This window comes from Vitis riparia, chromosome 10, assembly GCF_004353265.1.
Source record: "Vitis riparia cultivar Riparia Gloire de Montpellier isolate 1030 chromosome 10, EGFV_Vit.rip_1.0, whole genome shotgun sequence".
NCBI classification, from domain to species: Eukaryota; Viridiplantae; Streptophyta; class Magnoliopsida; order Vitales; family Vitaceae; genus Vitis; species Vitis riparia.
The window spans coordinates 20,420,484-20,438,068 of NC_048440.1; the positions used below are offsets into that span (position 1 = coordinate 20,420,484).

Consider the following 17,585-nt stretch of genomic DNA (forward strand, 5'->3'; position numbering starts at 1 on the left):
AAAATTTAATAAAACTTATTATTTTTATTAAATATTTTGCATCCAACTTACATTCTAAAAATGAATAAATTAATTTTAATAAAATATTTTTATTTCCAATAATACAAATGTAAGGTACGCGTCATGCAAAAAATAAAAAACAAATTTAGCCATAATTCAATTTGGCTACATACACAATTTTTCTAAAATATAAAACAAGGAATATATTAGGATTGCATGAGTAAAAGGGATAAATAAATACATTTTTGTAATACATATATATAATTAATAAATATAACAAACCAAATAATAAAAGTTTGCCATTTTTTTTAAGCAAATAGGAAAAAAGGAAAAAAAATGGTGATTTTGGTTGAATAAAAAAAAAATTAAAATATTTGATTTTTTTTTTTATTAAGTTGAAAGTAATACATTGATATCAAATTAAAATAACTTGTTATTAGTATATTCAATTTAGTTATACTAGTTCATATTAATAGATTATTTTTAATTAAAAAAATGAAATAAAAAACAAACATTACCTATAAATATAATATTTTGCTAAAAGACAAATAACATAGGTAAAATGAATAAATAAATAAAATTTTGTGTAAAAAAGCTTATAATTAATAAATATTAATAAAAAAATACATAAATAAATAAAAATTTACCATTTTTTTTAAGGAAATATGAAAAAAAAAAGGAAAAATAAATCTTCTAGAATAAGGGATACATTAGAATAACATAGGTTAAAAACACAAAATTAATACAAAATTAATTAATTAATTAATTATTTTTCCATTTTGTTTAATGAAATAAGAAAAATTGAATCTCAAGAATCTAATTTGAATTTTAAAAACCCATAATTAATTAAGGAAAGAAGAAAAAAAAGGAAACAAATAAGAAATTGACTGCATATATAATTTTTCTAAAAAGAATAAATATATAAATTTAAATTTTTGCCAAGGAAAAAAAAATCAAAATGTCAAGAATGGGATTCGAACCCATGCCCTTTCGGACCAGTACCTGAAACTGGCGCCTTAGACCAACTCGGCCATCTTGACATTGTGTGGACTCATTCAATAAATTAATATTTTATTCTCTAAAATTTCTTTGAAAGTTATAATGACTCGATATATTTATGGTAAACATTAAGGAATACAAATAAAATTAATTTTTAAACTATATTTGATTGACGGAACAACAAGATACAAGATGTTTACAAATTTGAAGGCATGCAATGGATGCAAATAAAATTAACTCTTAAACTATATTTAGTCACACGAGACTCTTAAGATATTATATTTAAGATAAGTACCTGATTAGATATGAAACTCTTAAAATATTATATTTAATGAATATGATATTTCGAGATATTGTGTTTATTGAGATATGTTATATCATATTCATATTTAAGTTTAAAATGAATAAAATAAAAAAAATAAAAATTATATTATTTTTTAATGTAGGATATTTCATTAAAATAAAAATTATCTTGCATTATAATATATTTTTTAAAATATGGAATATTTCGAGGTGTTCAATAATTTAAAATCAGGTAAATAATTATTTTTTATCTATTAAAAATATTCATGTTTAGAATATTTTTAAAATATAAATGAAAAAATTATATTATATTATTCAATATATAAAAAATTATATATATTATTATTTTTAACTAGAAGTTTAACTTTTTAATCAAATTAATTTATTTTAAAAAATAAGTAATATAAAAAAAAAAACGATGTCATAACTTATTCAATCAAACTTAAAATAGAATAGATGATAAATTCCACCATTAATCAAATATGAAATGAGATATGTTATCCATTCTCTTATCTTATTTTATGATATATCCGATCATCCAAATTCGATCTTACGCTTTTGTTATTTCATATCTTATATTCAGCCAAACTTAAAGTAGAATAGATGATAAATTCCATCATTAATTAAACATGAAATGAGATATGTAATCCATTCTCTTATCTTATTTCATGGTATACTGGATCATCCAAATTCGATCTTACACTTTTGTTATTTCATGGTATAATGGATCACCCAGATACGACTTTTATTATTTGTGTTTGGAGGGACAAAAATTCTTGTTTTTTTTTTTTTGGAAAACTAATTACACCAACTATCAAGTACATTCACTTTAATTTCTATTCCAGACCAGACTTTGAAATAAGAGAGAAAAGAGATGGATTAAAGAGTCTGAATATGGGTACAGGCCCCCCACCAAAGCCAAGGTTTAGAGCAGTGAAGGAGGACATGGATATGGTGGGGTTGGAGGTCTAGACCACCACTGCCTCACCTAACAAACAAAGGGATTGTATGTGTCTGCTGTGTGTATAAATGCAGACAAACTTCATCATCCAAATCAATGCTCACATCCCATGACCACCTTTCCCCCAGGCCCCCCACTCCCCCATTGCTTCATTTAGCCTTGGTGAGTGTCACCGTCACCCCTCCTTGTTATCCGGAAAAGGGACTGCACTAACCCCCTTCTCTGCATTTTGATAAATGTTCCATTATCCCTGCGGTCTATGCCATTCATATCATTCCCTTCCTCACTACTCACATCCTTCGTCTTTCTCTTTCTTAAACTAACACAATATATGAAAAGCCCGTATTAAGAGGGAACTATATCTAAATGGAAGGCTCGGCTAATAACTCTTAGCCTATGTTTGTTTCTTGGAAAATATGAAGGAACACAAAGAAAAGAAAATAAAAGAGAAAAATAAAAAAATTTAAAGTCAATAAATTATGTTGATATATCATTTCAAACTGGTTTAATTTATTTTAATATTATTATATAAAAATAAAATAATTTAAAAATATATAAGAGCTTCTTTTACCTTTTTTTTTTGGAATGAGGGTGGTTTGATTATATTTTTTGAAACATGTTTTTAAAAGCTGTTTTTTATTCTCTAATTTTTTTAAAAAAATTTAAAAACAAGTTTCAATAAATATGATCAAATGAATCCATGTTTTTCTTTTGTTTTTAAAAATTGTGAAAAATAATTTTTATTTGTTTTTTAAAAATTGTTTTATTATTTTCATAAAATAGTGGTCAAACAGTGTTAGAAAATTTTAAAAACAGTTTTTTATTTTAAAAAATAAAAAATTATTTTTAAATCATACGGTCAAATAAGTTCTAAATTTTTTATTAATTTTAATTATATTTGATTTTTTCATGATACAATCAAACACAAGAAAATCATTTTTTTAAAAAAAAAAAAAACTTTTTTGGTGAGTCAAACATAACCTCAAGTTTCATACATTCCTATATTTTTTATACCTTAGTCATATTTTTATTTACTCGGTCGTCCAAATCGAAAAACATCTTAATTTTGAGATTTAGGATTTAGGGTTTAAGATATTTTCAAAGCATGGTATGATGGGTCTAAACACACGTTCACTTGCAGCGGTAGGGGCTGTTGGGCCCTAATAGGCTTTCGGATGAGGCCCAATCATCACTAGCCAGCCCGTTTGGCTCGGGCTTTGTGTATCTAGATCGCTCTTTCTTTCTCACTTTCTCTCTCTTCTAACCCTAATTCCTCAGAAGGAGCGTTACATTTGTGGGTTTGGGTCTGGTCTTGAATGCATTGTCGAATTAATGCATTTTCAATTGTGTATTTTCTTTTCTTCGATCCACTATTCGTCTCTGATTTGATCGCAAAAGGACACCTTCCATGATAGAAAAAGTCGGTACGTTGACAATTTAATTCTATATATTTTTTTTCATTTTCGTATTTCTGCTTCTCTTCCTCTTCTTCTGTCTTATTATGCCTTTGCTTGAAGAAATTAGGGTTCTTATTTGAAAATTTTTTTTTAATGATTTGGGAAATCAAGATTTTAGGCAATGCCTTTTGAAACCGGGTTGGTTTACGGATTTCAGGAAGGGGTACATTATTGTTTTGGTTTTTGTTTGGGGAGATTATAGTTTTATTTGGTTGATTTTTTTTTTTCTCGGTACAAATTCAAACCCGAGAAGTAGCTTCTTATGCTTGTGTTGGTTCAAGTTTTTTGTTGGTTAATACGTGGGTCTGAATGATTTGTCCTATAGGGATCTTATGATCTTCCTTTCATGCGCACGCATACAACTCTGAGCGAATGCCTTTGTTGTATGGGGACATCCGTGGATCTTCTTTCTTCCAGCATTGACCCTGATGTAAAAACTAGGGATTGAGACGTTTGGCATCTGTTATTGTGCTTCAAGCACATTGATTAGACGTGTAAAGCCATGATGTTTAACTCTCTGCAAATGGAGACAAAATAGGGTCCTGGCGCTTTGGGTCATCTTGGGATTTCTGGATTTTAAATATGTTTAATGTGCAATGTTTTCTTAATATCTGTACGTAAATTAGTGGATTGACCCATCAATCTTTAGAGGCTTAGTGCTAAAGTCATGGGAAAGGGCTCCCATTCACTTCTACTCCTTGATTGGCAGACTGAAAGGGGAATTATCAGCCCCATCTTCTTCCAAAGGCAATCATTGGACTTTTTTGGAGACAGGCTGAAAACTCACATCATGGGGCTCCTTTTACTTCAATTAGGAGGTGCCTCGGCTAACTTATATAGTTAATTTAATTGTAGATTAACTCCCAATTTAGGTTCTTTACATGCTCTCTTTTACTCTTGCTCTATTATACTCGTCTTTGAAATTGATTAGGTTAAATATACATGTTCGCATTTGCATGCATTGCTTCATGTCTGCTGAAGTGTTATTAGGGTTTGTAATCCTTTTAACAAAAAAAAAGGAAAAAAAAAATTGAGGTGCATATGGCAGATTCATTTATGAAATGGGGGTTTTAGAGTACTTTGACTTGTTTTAGTTTGACACTTGGGAGCATGAATTCCATTCCAGGACAGAAGGGGAAATGTCGGGTTAGATATGCCTGATATGTACTGAAATAGGTAGTACTCATTTGTGAATTCTTGGCATAGTTCAATGCTAATCATAGGTTGGGTTGGCACTTCTATGGGCGGTTTGGGCCTCCAGATGAACAAAGCTGGAGGATGTTTCAAACATATATTTGCAAAAGGCCAACAATTCAGATCTAAGCTTGCAGAGAGTTGCATAACATGTTTAATTCTCTTCCTCTTTCTTTTTATTAAGATGGTTAGTCATATGAAGATTGATTTTCTCTTAAAGGGGTGGCCAATGCCACTCTCTTGCACTGAATATCATAATACATGAGATGGAAATAACTATACATACCATACTAATTTATTCTATACTTGTACGATTATGAATTTCTTGGCAATTAGTTAGGATTAATGCTTTGTTGAGTTCTTTTAAGTTACATGATTGTGAATCCCTGGACAGTCAATGAGAGAGCAAAGGTCATTTTGAATCTCTCTGTCTTTCTGTCTCTCTCACTCACTCACACATGCACAAATAAAGTCAAGTTCAATGATCATTTGGTTGCATTGCATGTTTTCAGGTTGTCAGAGTAGAGAGATTTCTGTTCTGTTGCCATTAACGAATTCCTGATTTTCATTTGCTCATATGCTTTAAGGTATTTGTTTCCCATATTTTTTGCTTCAAAGCTTTTTCCTTTTACACATTTTGGAATGAGCAACAAATGTTGGATCAACCATGAGAGCAAGGTTGTTAAGTGCCACTTTTGATAAGTGTAATGTGGAGTTGTACTTGACATGAAAATGGTTATAGTATTTCACATGGCCATCTTAACCAGTCTAGAATGCATAAGTGTTGAATTATTTCTATCTGGGATGTATTTAACTATGCAGGAAACTTGATGCACATTGGACCTTTTTCTCATCTAATCATGCAATCTGGTTTTACATGAGACTTCTAATTTATGCTTGAATTAAAATTTTAAGGCTTTTTATATTTTGCACTACTTGCTTATGATACGAATTTTTCCAATGAGTATCTAACTAATTATTATTTCCAGAGTTGAGCTCAGAAGTACCAAGCAAGAGCAGAGGCAGGAGCAGGGTGGAAGTAAGGCTGAACGCTGAAGAGTAGCACCTCACCTTACCTAACGGTATGCATTGGAAGTCTGGATTTGAAGGGTGTAAGAATAAGTTCTACACCTGGTGATAACTTTTGAACAGTTCCATTATTTTGATTTTAGATGTTTCAGATCTTAGTACAGTCACTCCACATGATATTGTACCCATTTTTCTAAATACAATTTTCCCTACAGGATTTGTAATATGATTTTATTAATCTAATGAAGTAATATCATAACATATTAAGTCGTTCAGTAGAGATGTCTGGATTCTGATGCTTTCTTGATGCTGCAGGTACCTTAACCTGTTTCACTTTTTTGGAAGGCCAGACTGGCATTTGACACAGAAAATTCTGGAGAGCTTGCAGAAGTGGCAGGAAGGAGGGGGTGGACTTGGCTAACCTACTATCTCTGATCACACTGAAGCATATTAGGTATTTTCTCGGATTCTGTTTATGCTGCATTTAGCTTATCAATGAACTGCTGCTTTTGTCCTTTTATTCCTGCCCTGCCTTCCAAGTTTCCTCTTCCAAGTTGTCCTTTTCTTGTATCCTCTAATTTCATTTTCTCATCTTGAATATTGAAAAATGTGATGTTTCTTAGGTAACTTTTTAAAAGGCCAACAAACGAGAAGGCTATCAATCATTTTAACATGGTTCTATAGAGTGACAATTTCTGCAAAGGCTGGAAGATGGCATTTTATTCTGAGGATGAACAAACTGAAGATTATCTTTTCAAGATTGTCTTAATTGGCGATTCAGCAGTTGGGAAATCAAACTTGCTTGCAAGATTTGCGAGAGATGAGTTTTACCCTAATTCCAAATCAACTATAGGAGTAGAGTTCCAAACCCAGAAGATGGATATCAATGGGAAGGAAGTTAAAGCACAGATCTGGGACACTGCAGGTCAGGAGCGGTTCAGGGCTGTGACATCTGCCTATTACAGGGGAGCAGTTGGAGCTCTTCTGGTGTATGACATCAGTAGACGGCAGACATTTGATAGCATTGGCAGATGGCTTAATGAACTCCACAGTAAGCACACTAACAATTTTGCCTTGATGTTTGTTTTCATGCTAACTCCTGTCGGTAAACAAGTGATCTGTTTTTATCAACATAATTTTGATGGGTTGTGAATGATGGCAGCTTAATGAACACTCCTAGTTCTGATAATTATATTATTATTAACATCATATTTGTTGTTTCAAGATTAATGTATCTTGGTTATTAAAAGAAATAATGTGATTTCAGGTCCATCAGACATTGAAATGTGTATTTATCCTATTATAGTAATAATGATACTAGTTGTAGGAAATCGATGTGCAATGTAGTTTTCCAACATCAAATGGGGCTTAGTTTTTCATGGGTTATTTGTTGAACAGCTCATTCGGACATGAATGTGGTTACAATCCTTGTTGGCAACAAGTCTGATCTCAAGGATGCCAGGGAGGTGACCACAGCTGAAGGCAAGGCTTTAGCAGAGGCACAGGGTTTGTTCTTCATGGAAACCTCAGCTCTTGATTCATCCAATGTATCTGCTGCCTTTCAGACAGTTGTTCGGGAGATTTACAATATATTAAGCCGGAAAGTTATGCAATCTCAAGAACTCAGAAAGCATGATACTGTGTCGTTGGGGAATGGAAAGACTGTGGTTATACAAGGAGAGGGCAACCGTGAAGCAGATGTGGAACCTAGTAAGGGTTGGTGCTGTTCGTCTTAAAGCCGGGGTCGATCATATCCTTGCTGTCTTCCCGAGCGAAGTCCAGATATATCTTCCTTCTCCATGCATTGAATTTCTTGCCATTGTTGAAATGTGGATTTGAAATTACATTTGTTTGTCGACTTCCTGGGATAATGGTGGTTGGAGAAGAGAAACTGGAGTAGAAAGTGTAAATGACTTGATGGGAATATTTAAGGAAAAAAGATTATGATATATATATAATGTTGAAAATTTTGCTTGGCAGCTGTATGCGTCTGAATTTTGTTTTTTCTCTTTGTTTTTTTGTGCATTGTTCTTATCAGAAGATATGTATTGATTCTTACCTTCATTGAAGTTCAACACATTGGGTACATGGGTGAAGGAGCTCCCAACCCCATGTGTTTAATTTGATAAATTGAGTCCACCAGAGGAATTCAGATATAAGTCTTCTCTTGAGAGACCATTTTAACTTTTAGTTGTGATTGCTGAATTTTATTTTTTACATGCATCATTTGAAGTTGGTTTTCAGGCAATCTCCTTAAATGTTGGTTTTCAAACAATCCTTTTTAAGAATTTTGGTCCTGAAATAAATAATAATAATAATAATAATAAATTAGTTTAAATGTTACTTCAAATATGTTTTACTTATTTTTCCTTTTTTATAAAAATTAAATAATTTTAAAATATGTAAATTTTTAATTAATTTTATTTATTTATTATTTTTTTTTATAAAACAACCCATGAGAAATTTAGGATGCTATCTATTTTTGATGGGTTTTGTTTAAGAAAAGTGAAAATTTGTTTTTAGAAAATGAAATTTGTAAAATTTTCATTTATTTTTTAAATTATTTAATTTTTTTCTAAAAGAGAAAAAAAATAAAAGCAAAACAAATTTATTTCCCTCCAAATTTTTTGGTAATTCAGCTCGATATTTGAAGAGGAGAAAAATAAATGAAATAAGTTGAAAATAATATTTTAAAAATAATATATACATTTTCCGTCAATTTTCAAGAACCAATCATAATCTCCCTGATGAGCACAATGACATAAATACGGAAATACCCCTGGATGCCATGACGTGGCGCCAGGTCAATCGGTTAGCATGGTTTCGGTTACTCCTGTGGCAATGAGTATAGAAGACAAAGGCACATCCCCAAATCCCCTAATCCCCAAATCCCAGTTAGGGCATTTTCTGTGTGTTTGATTTGAGTTGCAGGGTGACAAAGAGTGTAGAATCTGATGGGTCGCCTGTTCATAGAGTCTCTGAATGGTCCTAAGATCTTCAAATGCAAGTGCTGCAAGGTTGATTCCGCTTCTCACGACGACATCATTTCCAAGGATTTTCAGGGCCGCTACGGCCGTGCTTATCTCTTCAAGAACGTGTACGCTCTTTCTCCCTTCCTCCTCCTCTTCTCTATCCCTTTTTCTCTTTTCTCTCACCTTACACTGATTCTCTCTCTAATTTTGAATTTCCTTCGATTAGGATTCAGTTTTTGCCCCTTCCCCCATCACTTCAGTACGTGGATTTCTGGTGATTCTGAAATTTTATTTGTCACATATAAGCATCCCACCATGTATTCATCGCCTTACTTTTCTTCCCATATGCTAGCTTCTAACAGCCAGTCGATTTGGAATTGCATGTTTGATGTTTCTGGCTTGAATTACAGACTGGCTGTTGGATAATTTGGTTGTGAATTATTTTTCCAAGTGATAATCACATGGAATGAATTCAAAGATGGTTGCTACATTGTTTTTCCCCAGCTGCTTAATAATTTTTGAAAGTACAACCTTTCTGACTCTAATCTGGTAACATTCTGCATCTATAAGATTTTGACCTCTTTTGTATTGTAAAGAAAAGGAAATTGTGTGTTCCATTGTAGAGAATGGTATGGTGATTTCTTATTGATTTCAGTTTTGCATGATCATAGAGAATCTTTGTTTTGCCATGGCCTTTTCTTGAGGACCTCATATGGTGCCACATGCCCGGAAAAACTGGTGGTTATGTGAGAGCTTTTTAAAATTTCCATGGTTGCATTTCAGGGTGAACATATCTCTGGGGCCGAATGAAGACCGGCATCTTATGAGTGGGTTACACACTGTGAATGACATTTATTGCAGCTCTTGCCAGCAGATACTGGGCTGGAGATATGTAAGTTTGATCATATTTTATACTCATTGTGTCAGTTGCAAGTTCATGTGCTTTTACAGAGTGCGTATGTAGATTTGGATCTCCATAAATTATTGATCCCATCTGTGGCCTGGTTGTGTGTGACCAGGAAACAGATTTGTCATGTTGGAAATGTCAGTCACTCATGAAACCCGGCTGCCTAGGGCAACTGTCATTTCATACTGAAACACTATATTTTTATTCTCTGGTTAATTTCTCGACCAATTGAGTACTGATAAATCACAGAATGATACTTAACAATATTTACTTAAGTATTGGTTCCTGTTGGTGAATGAATCCCCCTCCTGTTACTGGATACAGGACAAAGAGAATTGCCCCATTTCTGATCTTGTGGTTAATTCTTGAGTTGAATGTTGTTGTAATCTATATGGATATCAAGATAAAAACTGGCTTCAGCACTAACTCTTTTTGTGTAATTTTTTTGTGATTGTCATCTTAGGAGAAGGCTTATGAGGAGAGCGAAAAATATAAGGAAGGTCTGTTCATCCTTGAGAAGGAGCGGATGTTGAAGGAGGGTTGGTGATGCTTTGAACATGTATTCATGTGGAAAAGGAAGAGAATGGAGGAACTTTGTCGCAGCTGGTGCAACCTTGGCTAAGGACATCCTTTTGGTTACCAAACAATAAATTGGATAAGGAAGTAATGAAGACTGCCATGTTAGTAGCTCATGCAACCTTTGCATGACACTGAATGTATATTAGGACCTTCTATATTTTAGTTTTTTCTTTCTTGGCATTGAATTTTTTTTGCAATTCTGAAGAAACTAGTTGCCATCACATGGAGTCACTAGTGGTGTCACGCCAGGTTTAGCCAATTTTATGGTAATGAAAAAAGACTACATTTTTACAGACAAGCTCAAATGCTGGTGGTGGTTTTCTTGTCATTTGTGATACTGCTGCCTATAACATTAGTCATGGGCCACATTGGGAGCCAAATTCAAGAAGAATTGGCTTTGAATGGCCCACTGGAATAGGTCTGAAACACTACATTTTTTTTCTATGGGTAAACAGCTGACCTCAAATTGGAATCTTAGTTGCTGGGCCTATCCTGGGTTTTGCCTGCTTATTAGTTTTCCAACTGCCCATTGTCCCCTTATCCTTATGTACGGTTCTTTAATGCTCTTCACACACTGTCAACACATGGTTCCAATCTTGTTTTTCATAATAATGGTGGCAAAGTTTTCCTGGTTATAAACAGGGAAGGAAAGATAGAAAAATAAAAGGAGGGGCTGTGTTCAGGATGACCGCAGGGATATAAAGAAAACAAAAAAATATATAGATATATAAATTGATTAGAATGGAGATGATCCCAATGGGCAAGGAAAGGTTGACCCATTGGGAAAGAGGGAAAGGGAGATTGGACCACCCAGATTCTCCCTACGATATTCCAAATTTGGACATAGATGGAGCAACAAAAACCCATGAAAGTGATTACGACATGAAAGCTGGTACGGGACCTATCCTTGATGGAAGTTTGGATAAGAGTCAAACCGACCACACATTCGGAAATTTGGAGCCATTCAACCCAAACCAAGCCTCATGCTATGTATTGCTGTGTGAGTGTGGCCACTATGTTCCATTTGGTACCCACCCTCATCATTACAACAAATCTTCTCCCAAATATGGCTGGCCCCCATTTTTGACAATACCCTCCGCTGTCCTAGCTACTTGGAGAGAGTTTTGTGCAAGAAAACGTTTCACACTAAACTAAATACAGATGAATCGGGAACACACCACATGTAATTTTTTCATTGATCAAAAATCTATTAGCGTCTGCGGAGCACCCTCCTAACAAAACATAGTTTAGAATTTCAGCCAAATAATCCTCACTGCTTGCTCCCAATGATCCACAGATAAACTCATTCCCATTATCCGCCCTTTCAAACAAACTTCAAAATCAGACTCTAAAACTGTTCTAAAGCCAGAAATGATGATAAGCGGTTCACATCTGGTCAAGACTACCAAGAGTTTTGCAGATTTTGAGTTTACAGGATGGTCATAGAGACACACAACCTTACACATATAAAGCTTTAACTTTGCTAGAAAAAGAGAAAAAATTGTCATGGAAAATGAATCAATATTTTGTAACTTATTCTCGGGAACCCAGATGAGCATCCCTCAAGAGTTTCACACTAAGTAAATCAACCAGACATTTGGTACAATCTGCAGAGAACAAATCCCAGAAAAGGGAAGAAACGTAAAACAACATGCCTGACAAGAACTAGCAACTTTGCTGGACATTACAGCAGAATAGAAGAAGTAAAAAAATAGTCCACATTTTTTTTCCTTATGTGTCGCCATGTCACCAGAGATGCATGATAACAGTATTGCTTGATATATCCCGCGATCTGATTTTACATCTTAATCAAATCCCAATAATGAAAACCTATATTAAAAAACTCATGTTCACCTTACACAAAATACCTTGTAACTGCTCTTTGTGATGAGCTCTTCAAAACAGGCGCTCCATTAACTCTAATCAAATTCTCTTTTAAACTGAAATTATCTCAATGGGGGAAACGTATGAATTCACAGTCGTTCACTTGATACAGTGTGTTCTCCACCTACAATAACCTTCTGAAATCCATATAAGCATCTTCCTAGGCAGCAATTCCTGCAGCATATAATGACCAAAAGCATGTAAGTACCACAATGTAGCATTTTAGCTAACACTATCAAACTATATCATGACCAAAGCAACTAATTAAAAATGGGTCAAATTATGAAAAATCGTTGTAGGACACATATTCGACATGCTAGCTCCAACTTCCAGACACTCCTAGAACAGCCAACCTAATCTCTCTTTCTTCCTTCTCTATGTCCCTGGTCAGTGGCATGATCACATTAGGAAAAATGCATATCTTCAATTAAACCAGGGCTTCTTCCAGCTGTTTCTTCAAGTTAGTTGGATTGATAAGTCCAGAGTAAAATCTATGTGGGGTATGTCTATATCTCAAGAATCTGATCATTCTTGTGTCATCATTTATAAAAACTAACATTATAGAAGGATAATAAGCAATATTTCTCAACATTACAATGAGCGATTATGACAAAACAGGATAATGCCTTCTAATATACAATTTGCCTGCATATGCAAAGGACGACATGCATATCTCAAGTGTGTGTTGCAGATAAAATTAAGCCAATAACACAGATTCATTTTCAAGTCTAATAGATATTGCAATATGAGGTCTAATTGCTACATTTTTCCAATAGCTTAATTACCAGATGGCACTACATGCATGGCTGTAAAGAAATTTTGAATCAGATATACAAAACCACTTATAGATTGATCTAGTATTCTTCAAGTTCTTTTTCTTTTCACTTAGTTCTCATGGCGACCAACAAAGGAAAAGTTTAGCATATGTTTATCTCATAAACTTGAACCCAGAATTTAATTAAAGTTTGTCTCATAAACTTGCACTTAATTGCCAGAAAGTAAATTATTAAACTACATCCTAAACCCCAGTATTAATTATTGAATGGCTGATGTAGTAAAATTATAATCTCCTGTTGAATGTACATCAAAACCAATGCTTAACCTGGCCATTTTTTGTGGTCATGTCAGGTGCAAAACCTCCAAACCAATGTGCTCAACCTGGCCATTGAGGATGGCCGACATGCAGTTGGCAAATGACATTTACATAAGGTTGTCACACATATGGGACTTGATCGTGGCATGATATTGATGATAAGATACAAAAGAACATCTATTGGATGTGCAGGATAAGAGCAGGTACAAAGCCAAAGTCATCAATCTTTATGCACATAGGAAGCCTAGGTTTGTGGTGACAGCTTATCTACACAAATTAGTTTCAACAACATTGAGGTTCTTGAGGATATTAAAATGCCAAAAATGAAAAAAATAAAATGGAAAAGGAGAAACATCTTACCTCTATTTGATTGTCTATTGGTAACACCATAACCACCGACATAACTGGCAGAGTTTTTTGTTGCAACATCTGAAGCCGCATTCCCAAGCCCATAACCAAATGAGCCAGACCCCTCTAACTCTGAAGATGATGATTGCCAAGTGGGATCCCCATATACTGAACTACCTTCATAAAAGTCTCCATAAGCCCCATCATAGCCACCATCTGATGCAGCATATGGTGATGCTGGTGCCACATTATTTCCAATGTTTCTCCCAAGTCCACCCCCTCCTGACCCGAAATTGACATCACCGGTGCTGTAACTAAGATTGCCACTACTATAGGTAGAACCAATTCCACCACCTTGACCAGAAATAGGAGAGGAGCCCCAAATTGCTCCAGTATTGCCAAAAGCACCCACCCCACTACTTCCAATTCCAGATCCCATGAAAGCATTAGAGTTTGAAGAGTTTGTGGCAAAATTAAGACTCTCATTTCCCCACAAATTCCTATTTGTAGAACTTAAAATTGAACCACTTCCTCCATTACCCCCACCATATCCAACAGGGTTACCATACCTGTTTGCATTTCCACTATACAAAGGGTTCAATCCCTGTCGATAGCCAAGATTAGAGCTCAAGTTTGTGCTTCCCCCATAGTTTGGGCTCAACCCTGGCTCCATATTCAATCCCATACCATAACCAGAAGGACTAAATGGAGGAAATCCACCCCGAGCAACTGTAGCTGGACTAAATCTACCATCTGTTCTAACTCCATATCCTCCAACCGAACTTTGATTAAAACCCTGAATGTAGCCATTTAAGAAGCTATTGACTCTATTTAGACCAAAGTTATACCCACCCACTTGGTTCCGACTTGGTCCTGGAGATGATTCTTTGGGGACTGCCCGCTTTACCTCAACCATTTTACCATTGAGTTCATGAAAAGTTTTGAGCAATACTTTGTCCACTGCTTCCTCTGATTCATAAGTAATGAATCCAAAGCCTCTTGGCCTTTGTGTGTTGTGATCATACATCACCACAACATCCGTGATTGTCCCAAATTGATTGAAGTACTTCTTAAAGTCACTCTCTGTGACTGTTGATGCTAAACCTCCAACAAATATTTTTTTTGTGCGGGCAGGACCAGGTGACCCATGAATGCTGCTATTGCTTCTGTTGAGAATATTTTGGTCATCCCTAGGAACAGCTTTCTTTGCCTCAACCTGTGAATAGAGATCCAAATAATTTAAAAAATGGACTCGAGACAATTTTACATTTACAATAAAAACAAGTATTAAAATTTCAAAACTTTAAATCTAATGTAAAGTATAATAAAACCAGAGACTAAATAAAATATCTTATGTTTGAAGTCTAACAAAAGTCTGATCTTCTGTGCCTTTTTTTTTTCTTGTGAGTTTTTCTAGAGATTTGAAAAACCTGGAAAGCAGGAGTTCATTAACTTATGAGAAAAACTAAAAAGGAATTTTGATAAAGCTCCGTTCTTTCTAAAACATTTTGGTTTCTGCTACTTCTGACATCACCATTTATAAAAGGTTCTAATAATTCATGTGGTATCTAGAACAACAAACAACATTGGACCAGTTGAAAAACCATTGTAAATCATCAAATGAATAGCTACTCAGGATGCTAAAATTCCTGTTCAAGGCCCTAATGCTCCCCTCCTTTATTTTTCCAATAGGTTTGATCTCTGTGGAAATGGTTTCCATATTTAAAGTCAATAACTATATAGCGTCCTTTTCTGTGATCCCCAACCTAGCCTTCCAAACCATTTACTTTCCAGGGACCATTTGTCCTATATTTTGAGACCATTATTTTTCTTCTAGTGTGTTGTTTTTTTCAGAATTTTATGGGCACCAATCATAGCTGAATTCTTTCTCACAGATTCATCATTTTCCTAAGGGCGCTTAAAGTTGCTTAAGACAGCACATTAATGCTGACAGTACTTCAACCACCTTCTATACATCAAGATTAATTGTTATGAAAATATAACCCACAGTTACTGGACTCATTCTTACTCAACTGTGACATGCTACTAATTAAGACATACCAACTACATTGAATGAGGTTCCAAGAGAACAAAAGTGGCATCATTTTATTTCTCAAATCAACATGGGTAAATGTTTTGTTTATAAACTTTCTGACAATCCAATTCTATATAGAAATACAGACATAATGCGCAGATATCAAATGACAAAGCTGCTTACCTAAATTTCATTAAGTTCTTTAATTCATAATGTCAAAGCATCCTCATTTCAAAGCGATTTGGATATATCCATCATGCCTACCATAAAAATTTCTATAAATTCGTAGTGTTAAAAAGAAATTTTGCCTTGAAACATTAGACTTACAGTTCTACCATCTATCATATGCTTCTCCATAACAACTCTTTCTGCAACAGCAGGGTCGGCAAAAACAACAAAACCGAAACCCCGGGCTCGTCCAGTGGTCCGATCCTTCATTATCACAGCTTCCACAACTTCACCAAAAGTTTGGAAATACTCTCTGAGACGTTCTTCATTCGTGTCCCAAGAAATCCCGCCAATGAATAGCTTGCCAAGCTCCATTTCCATTCTACAAATTCCATTTCCAAGAATCCATCACGTAAATTCCCATCCATCAAAATAAAATAGAAAAATTAAAATCAACAAAATTCAGCTTTCAGAAGACAAATCAATCCCTTCTAGCATCAATCAAACTAATCACTCAACAATTAAAAGAATAAACCGGATCTAATCGGCAACACAGAGTTCCGAAAATAAATAATTCCACGATTCAATCCTCAATTTTCTCATATTTCATCAGATAAAAAAATCCAGTCTTTCGTGGATAACCAATACAAATCATCATAATGTGGATTGAACAATAAGAAGCATACCTTATCAAAGAATTTACACGAAACCCGGATAGGTTTTTGATTAGGTGACAAATGGGTATTCTCAGATTGATCTTTACCGATCAATTATTGACAGACCAACAATCCAAGATTCCTGAAAACCCAATAGAATTAAATAAAAAAATCTGGAATGAAAGCTAACCCAAAATGAATTACAGTGGGTAGAGATGGAAAAACAAAGAATTTGTGATGGAAATGATACCAAATGAAGAGAAGGCAGATGGAAAATTGAGAGACTCTAAGATCTGAGAGGAGGCATGGTGAGAAGAGAGGGCAAAAGGCCCTCCTTTTTCCTCTCTCTTTCTTCTTACAATCAGTGTTTTGGTTCTATTAAAAAAAAGAATATCTATATATGTAAATATTTTATGTAATGAATGGATGTTTATGTATGAAAGACAGATGAAGATGAAGAGATGTGCAAGAAGAGATGGATTTGCATCTGCATATAGGTAAAACTTATATAAATATTTTTTATATATATATATAAATAGCTTAGAGAGAGAGGCTTTGGCTATCCTCTTGTTTGAGAAATTTACAAGAGGAGACCAAGGAAGATGGTGACTTGCCAGTTCCTAAGTTTGATTTTTTTAAAAATAAAATAAAATTATAGCATTCTCCACCTTTTTTTCTCTGTAAACTCTACTTTTCACCTTAGATTATTTCCAAATGCCCCTTTTGTTTTGTATATTCTAATCACCTCCATTGACTTAGAATGTTTCATTTTCAAGGGTTGGGGCCAAAACTTTTGGTTTTTCATGGATTAATGCAGGTGAAGCTACTGATTTCTCCAACTTTTGAACAAAAACAAAAGAAACAACTGTGCCCACATGCGTTGATTCAAGTAGAGAAAATTAACCTATGAAATGTTGATATATAGATAGGCATAGTATGAATTTGAAGCTGGGTGTCATCCCCTCAAGATCCATCACAGAAAATGAGGCAATTTCAATGA

General features: G+C 34.3%; 3 protein-coding genes and 1 non-coding gene across 7 annotated transcripts; 2 read left to right on the forward strand and 2 right to left on the reverse strand.

Annotated features, from left to right (window-relative positions):
* Positions 1–959: 959 nt before the first annotated feature.
* On the reverse strand, positions 960–1,040 carry TRNAL-CAG. The gene has a single exon. It is a non-coding gene; the product is annotated as a tRNA-Leu (tRNA).
* Positions 1,041–3,506: 2,466 nt separating this feature from the next.
* Positions 3,507–8,073, forward strand: LOC117924308 (ras-related protein RABA5a). Of its 4 annotated transcripts, none has more exons than XM_034842912.1 (6): positions 3,507–3,687; positions 5,427–5,501; positions 5,904–5,996; positions 6,259–6,397; positions 6,567–6,994; positions 7,342–8,073. In XM_034842912.1, exons 5-6 carry the CDS (start codon positions 6,655–6,657, stop codon positions 7,677–7,679), a joined length of 678 nt encoding a protein of 225 aa, XP_034698803.1. In that variant the 5' UTR covers positions 3,507–3,687; positions 5,427–5,501; positions 5,904–5,996; positions 6,259–6,397; positions 6,567–6,654; the 3' UTR covers positions 7,680–8,073. The 4 variants fall into 4 exon arrangements, with proteins under 4 accessions (XP_034698803.1, XP_034698805.1, XP_034698804.1 ...); XM_034842914.1 differs by having other exon boundaries at positions 3,507–3,683; XM_034842913.1 differs by lacking the exon at positions 5,427–5,501.
* A 718-nt stretch (positions 8,074–8,791) lies between these two features.
* LOC117923324 (putative yippee-like protein Os10g0369500) lies at positions 8,792–10,699 on the forward strand. Its single transcript, XM_034841577.1, has 3 exons — positions 8,792–9,040; positions 9,699–9,807; positions 10,286–10,699. The coding sequence occupies exons 1-3, from the start codon at positions 8,898–8,900 to the stop codon at positions 10,367–10,369; spliced, it is 336 nt and encodes a 111-aa protein (XP_034697468.1). The 5' UTR covers positions 8,792–8,897; the 3' UTR covers positions 10,370–10,699.
* A 1,203-nt stretch (positions 10,700–11,902) lies between these two features.
* Positions 11,903–17,083, reverse strand: LOC117924015 (heterogeneous nuclear ribonucleoprotein 1-like). Its single transcript, XM_034842559.1, has 5 exons — positions 16,836–17,083; positions 16,616–16,727; positions 16,089–16,311; positions 13,739–14,942; positions 11,903–12,459 (listed from the first exon to the last, which is right to left on the reverse strand). Exons 3-5 carry the CDS (start codon positions 16,308–16,310, stop codon positions 12,446–12,448), a joined length of 1,440 nt encoding a protein of 479 aa, XP_034698450.1. The 5' UTR covers position 16,311; positions 16,616–16,727; positions 16,836–17,083; the 3' UTR covers positions 11,903–12,445.
* Positions 17,084–17,585: the final 502 nt, after the last annotated feature.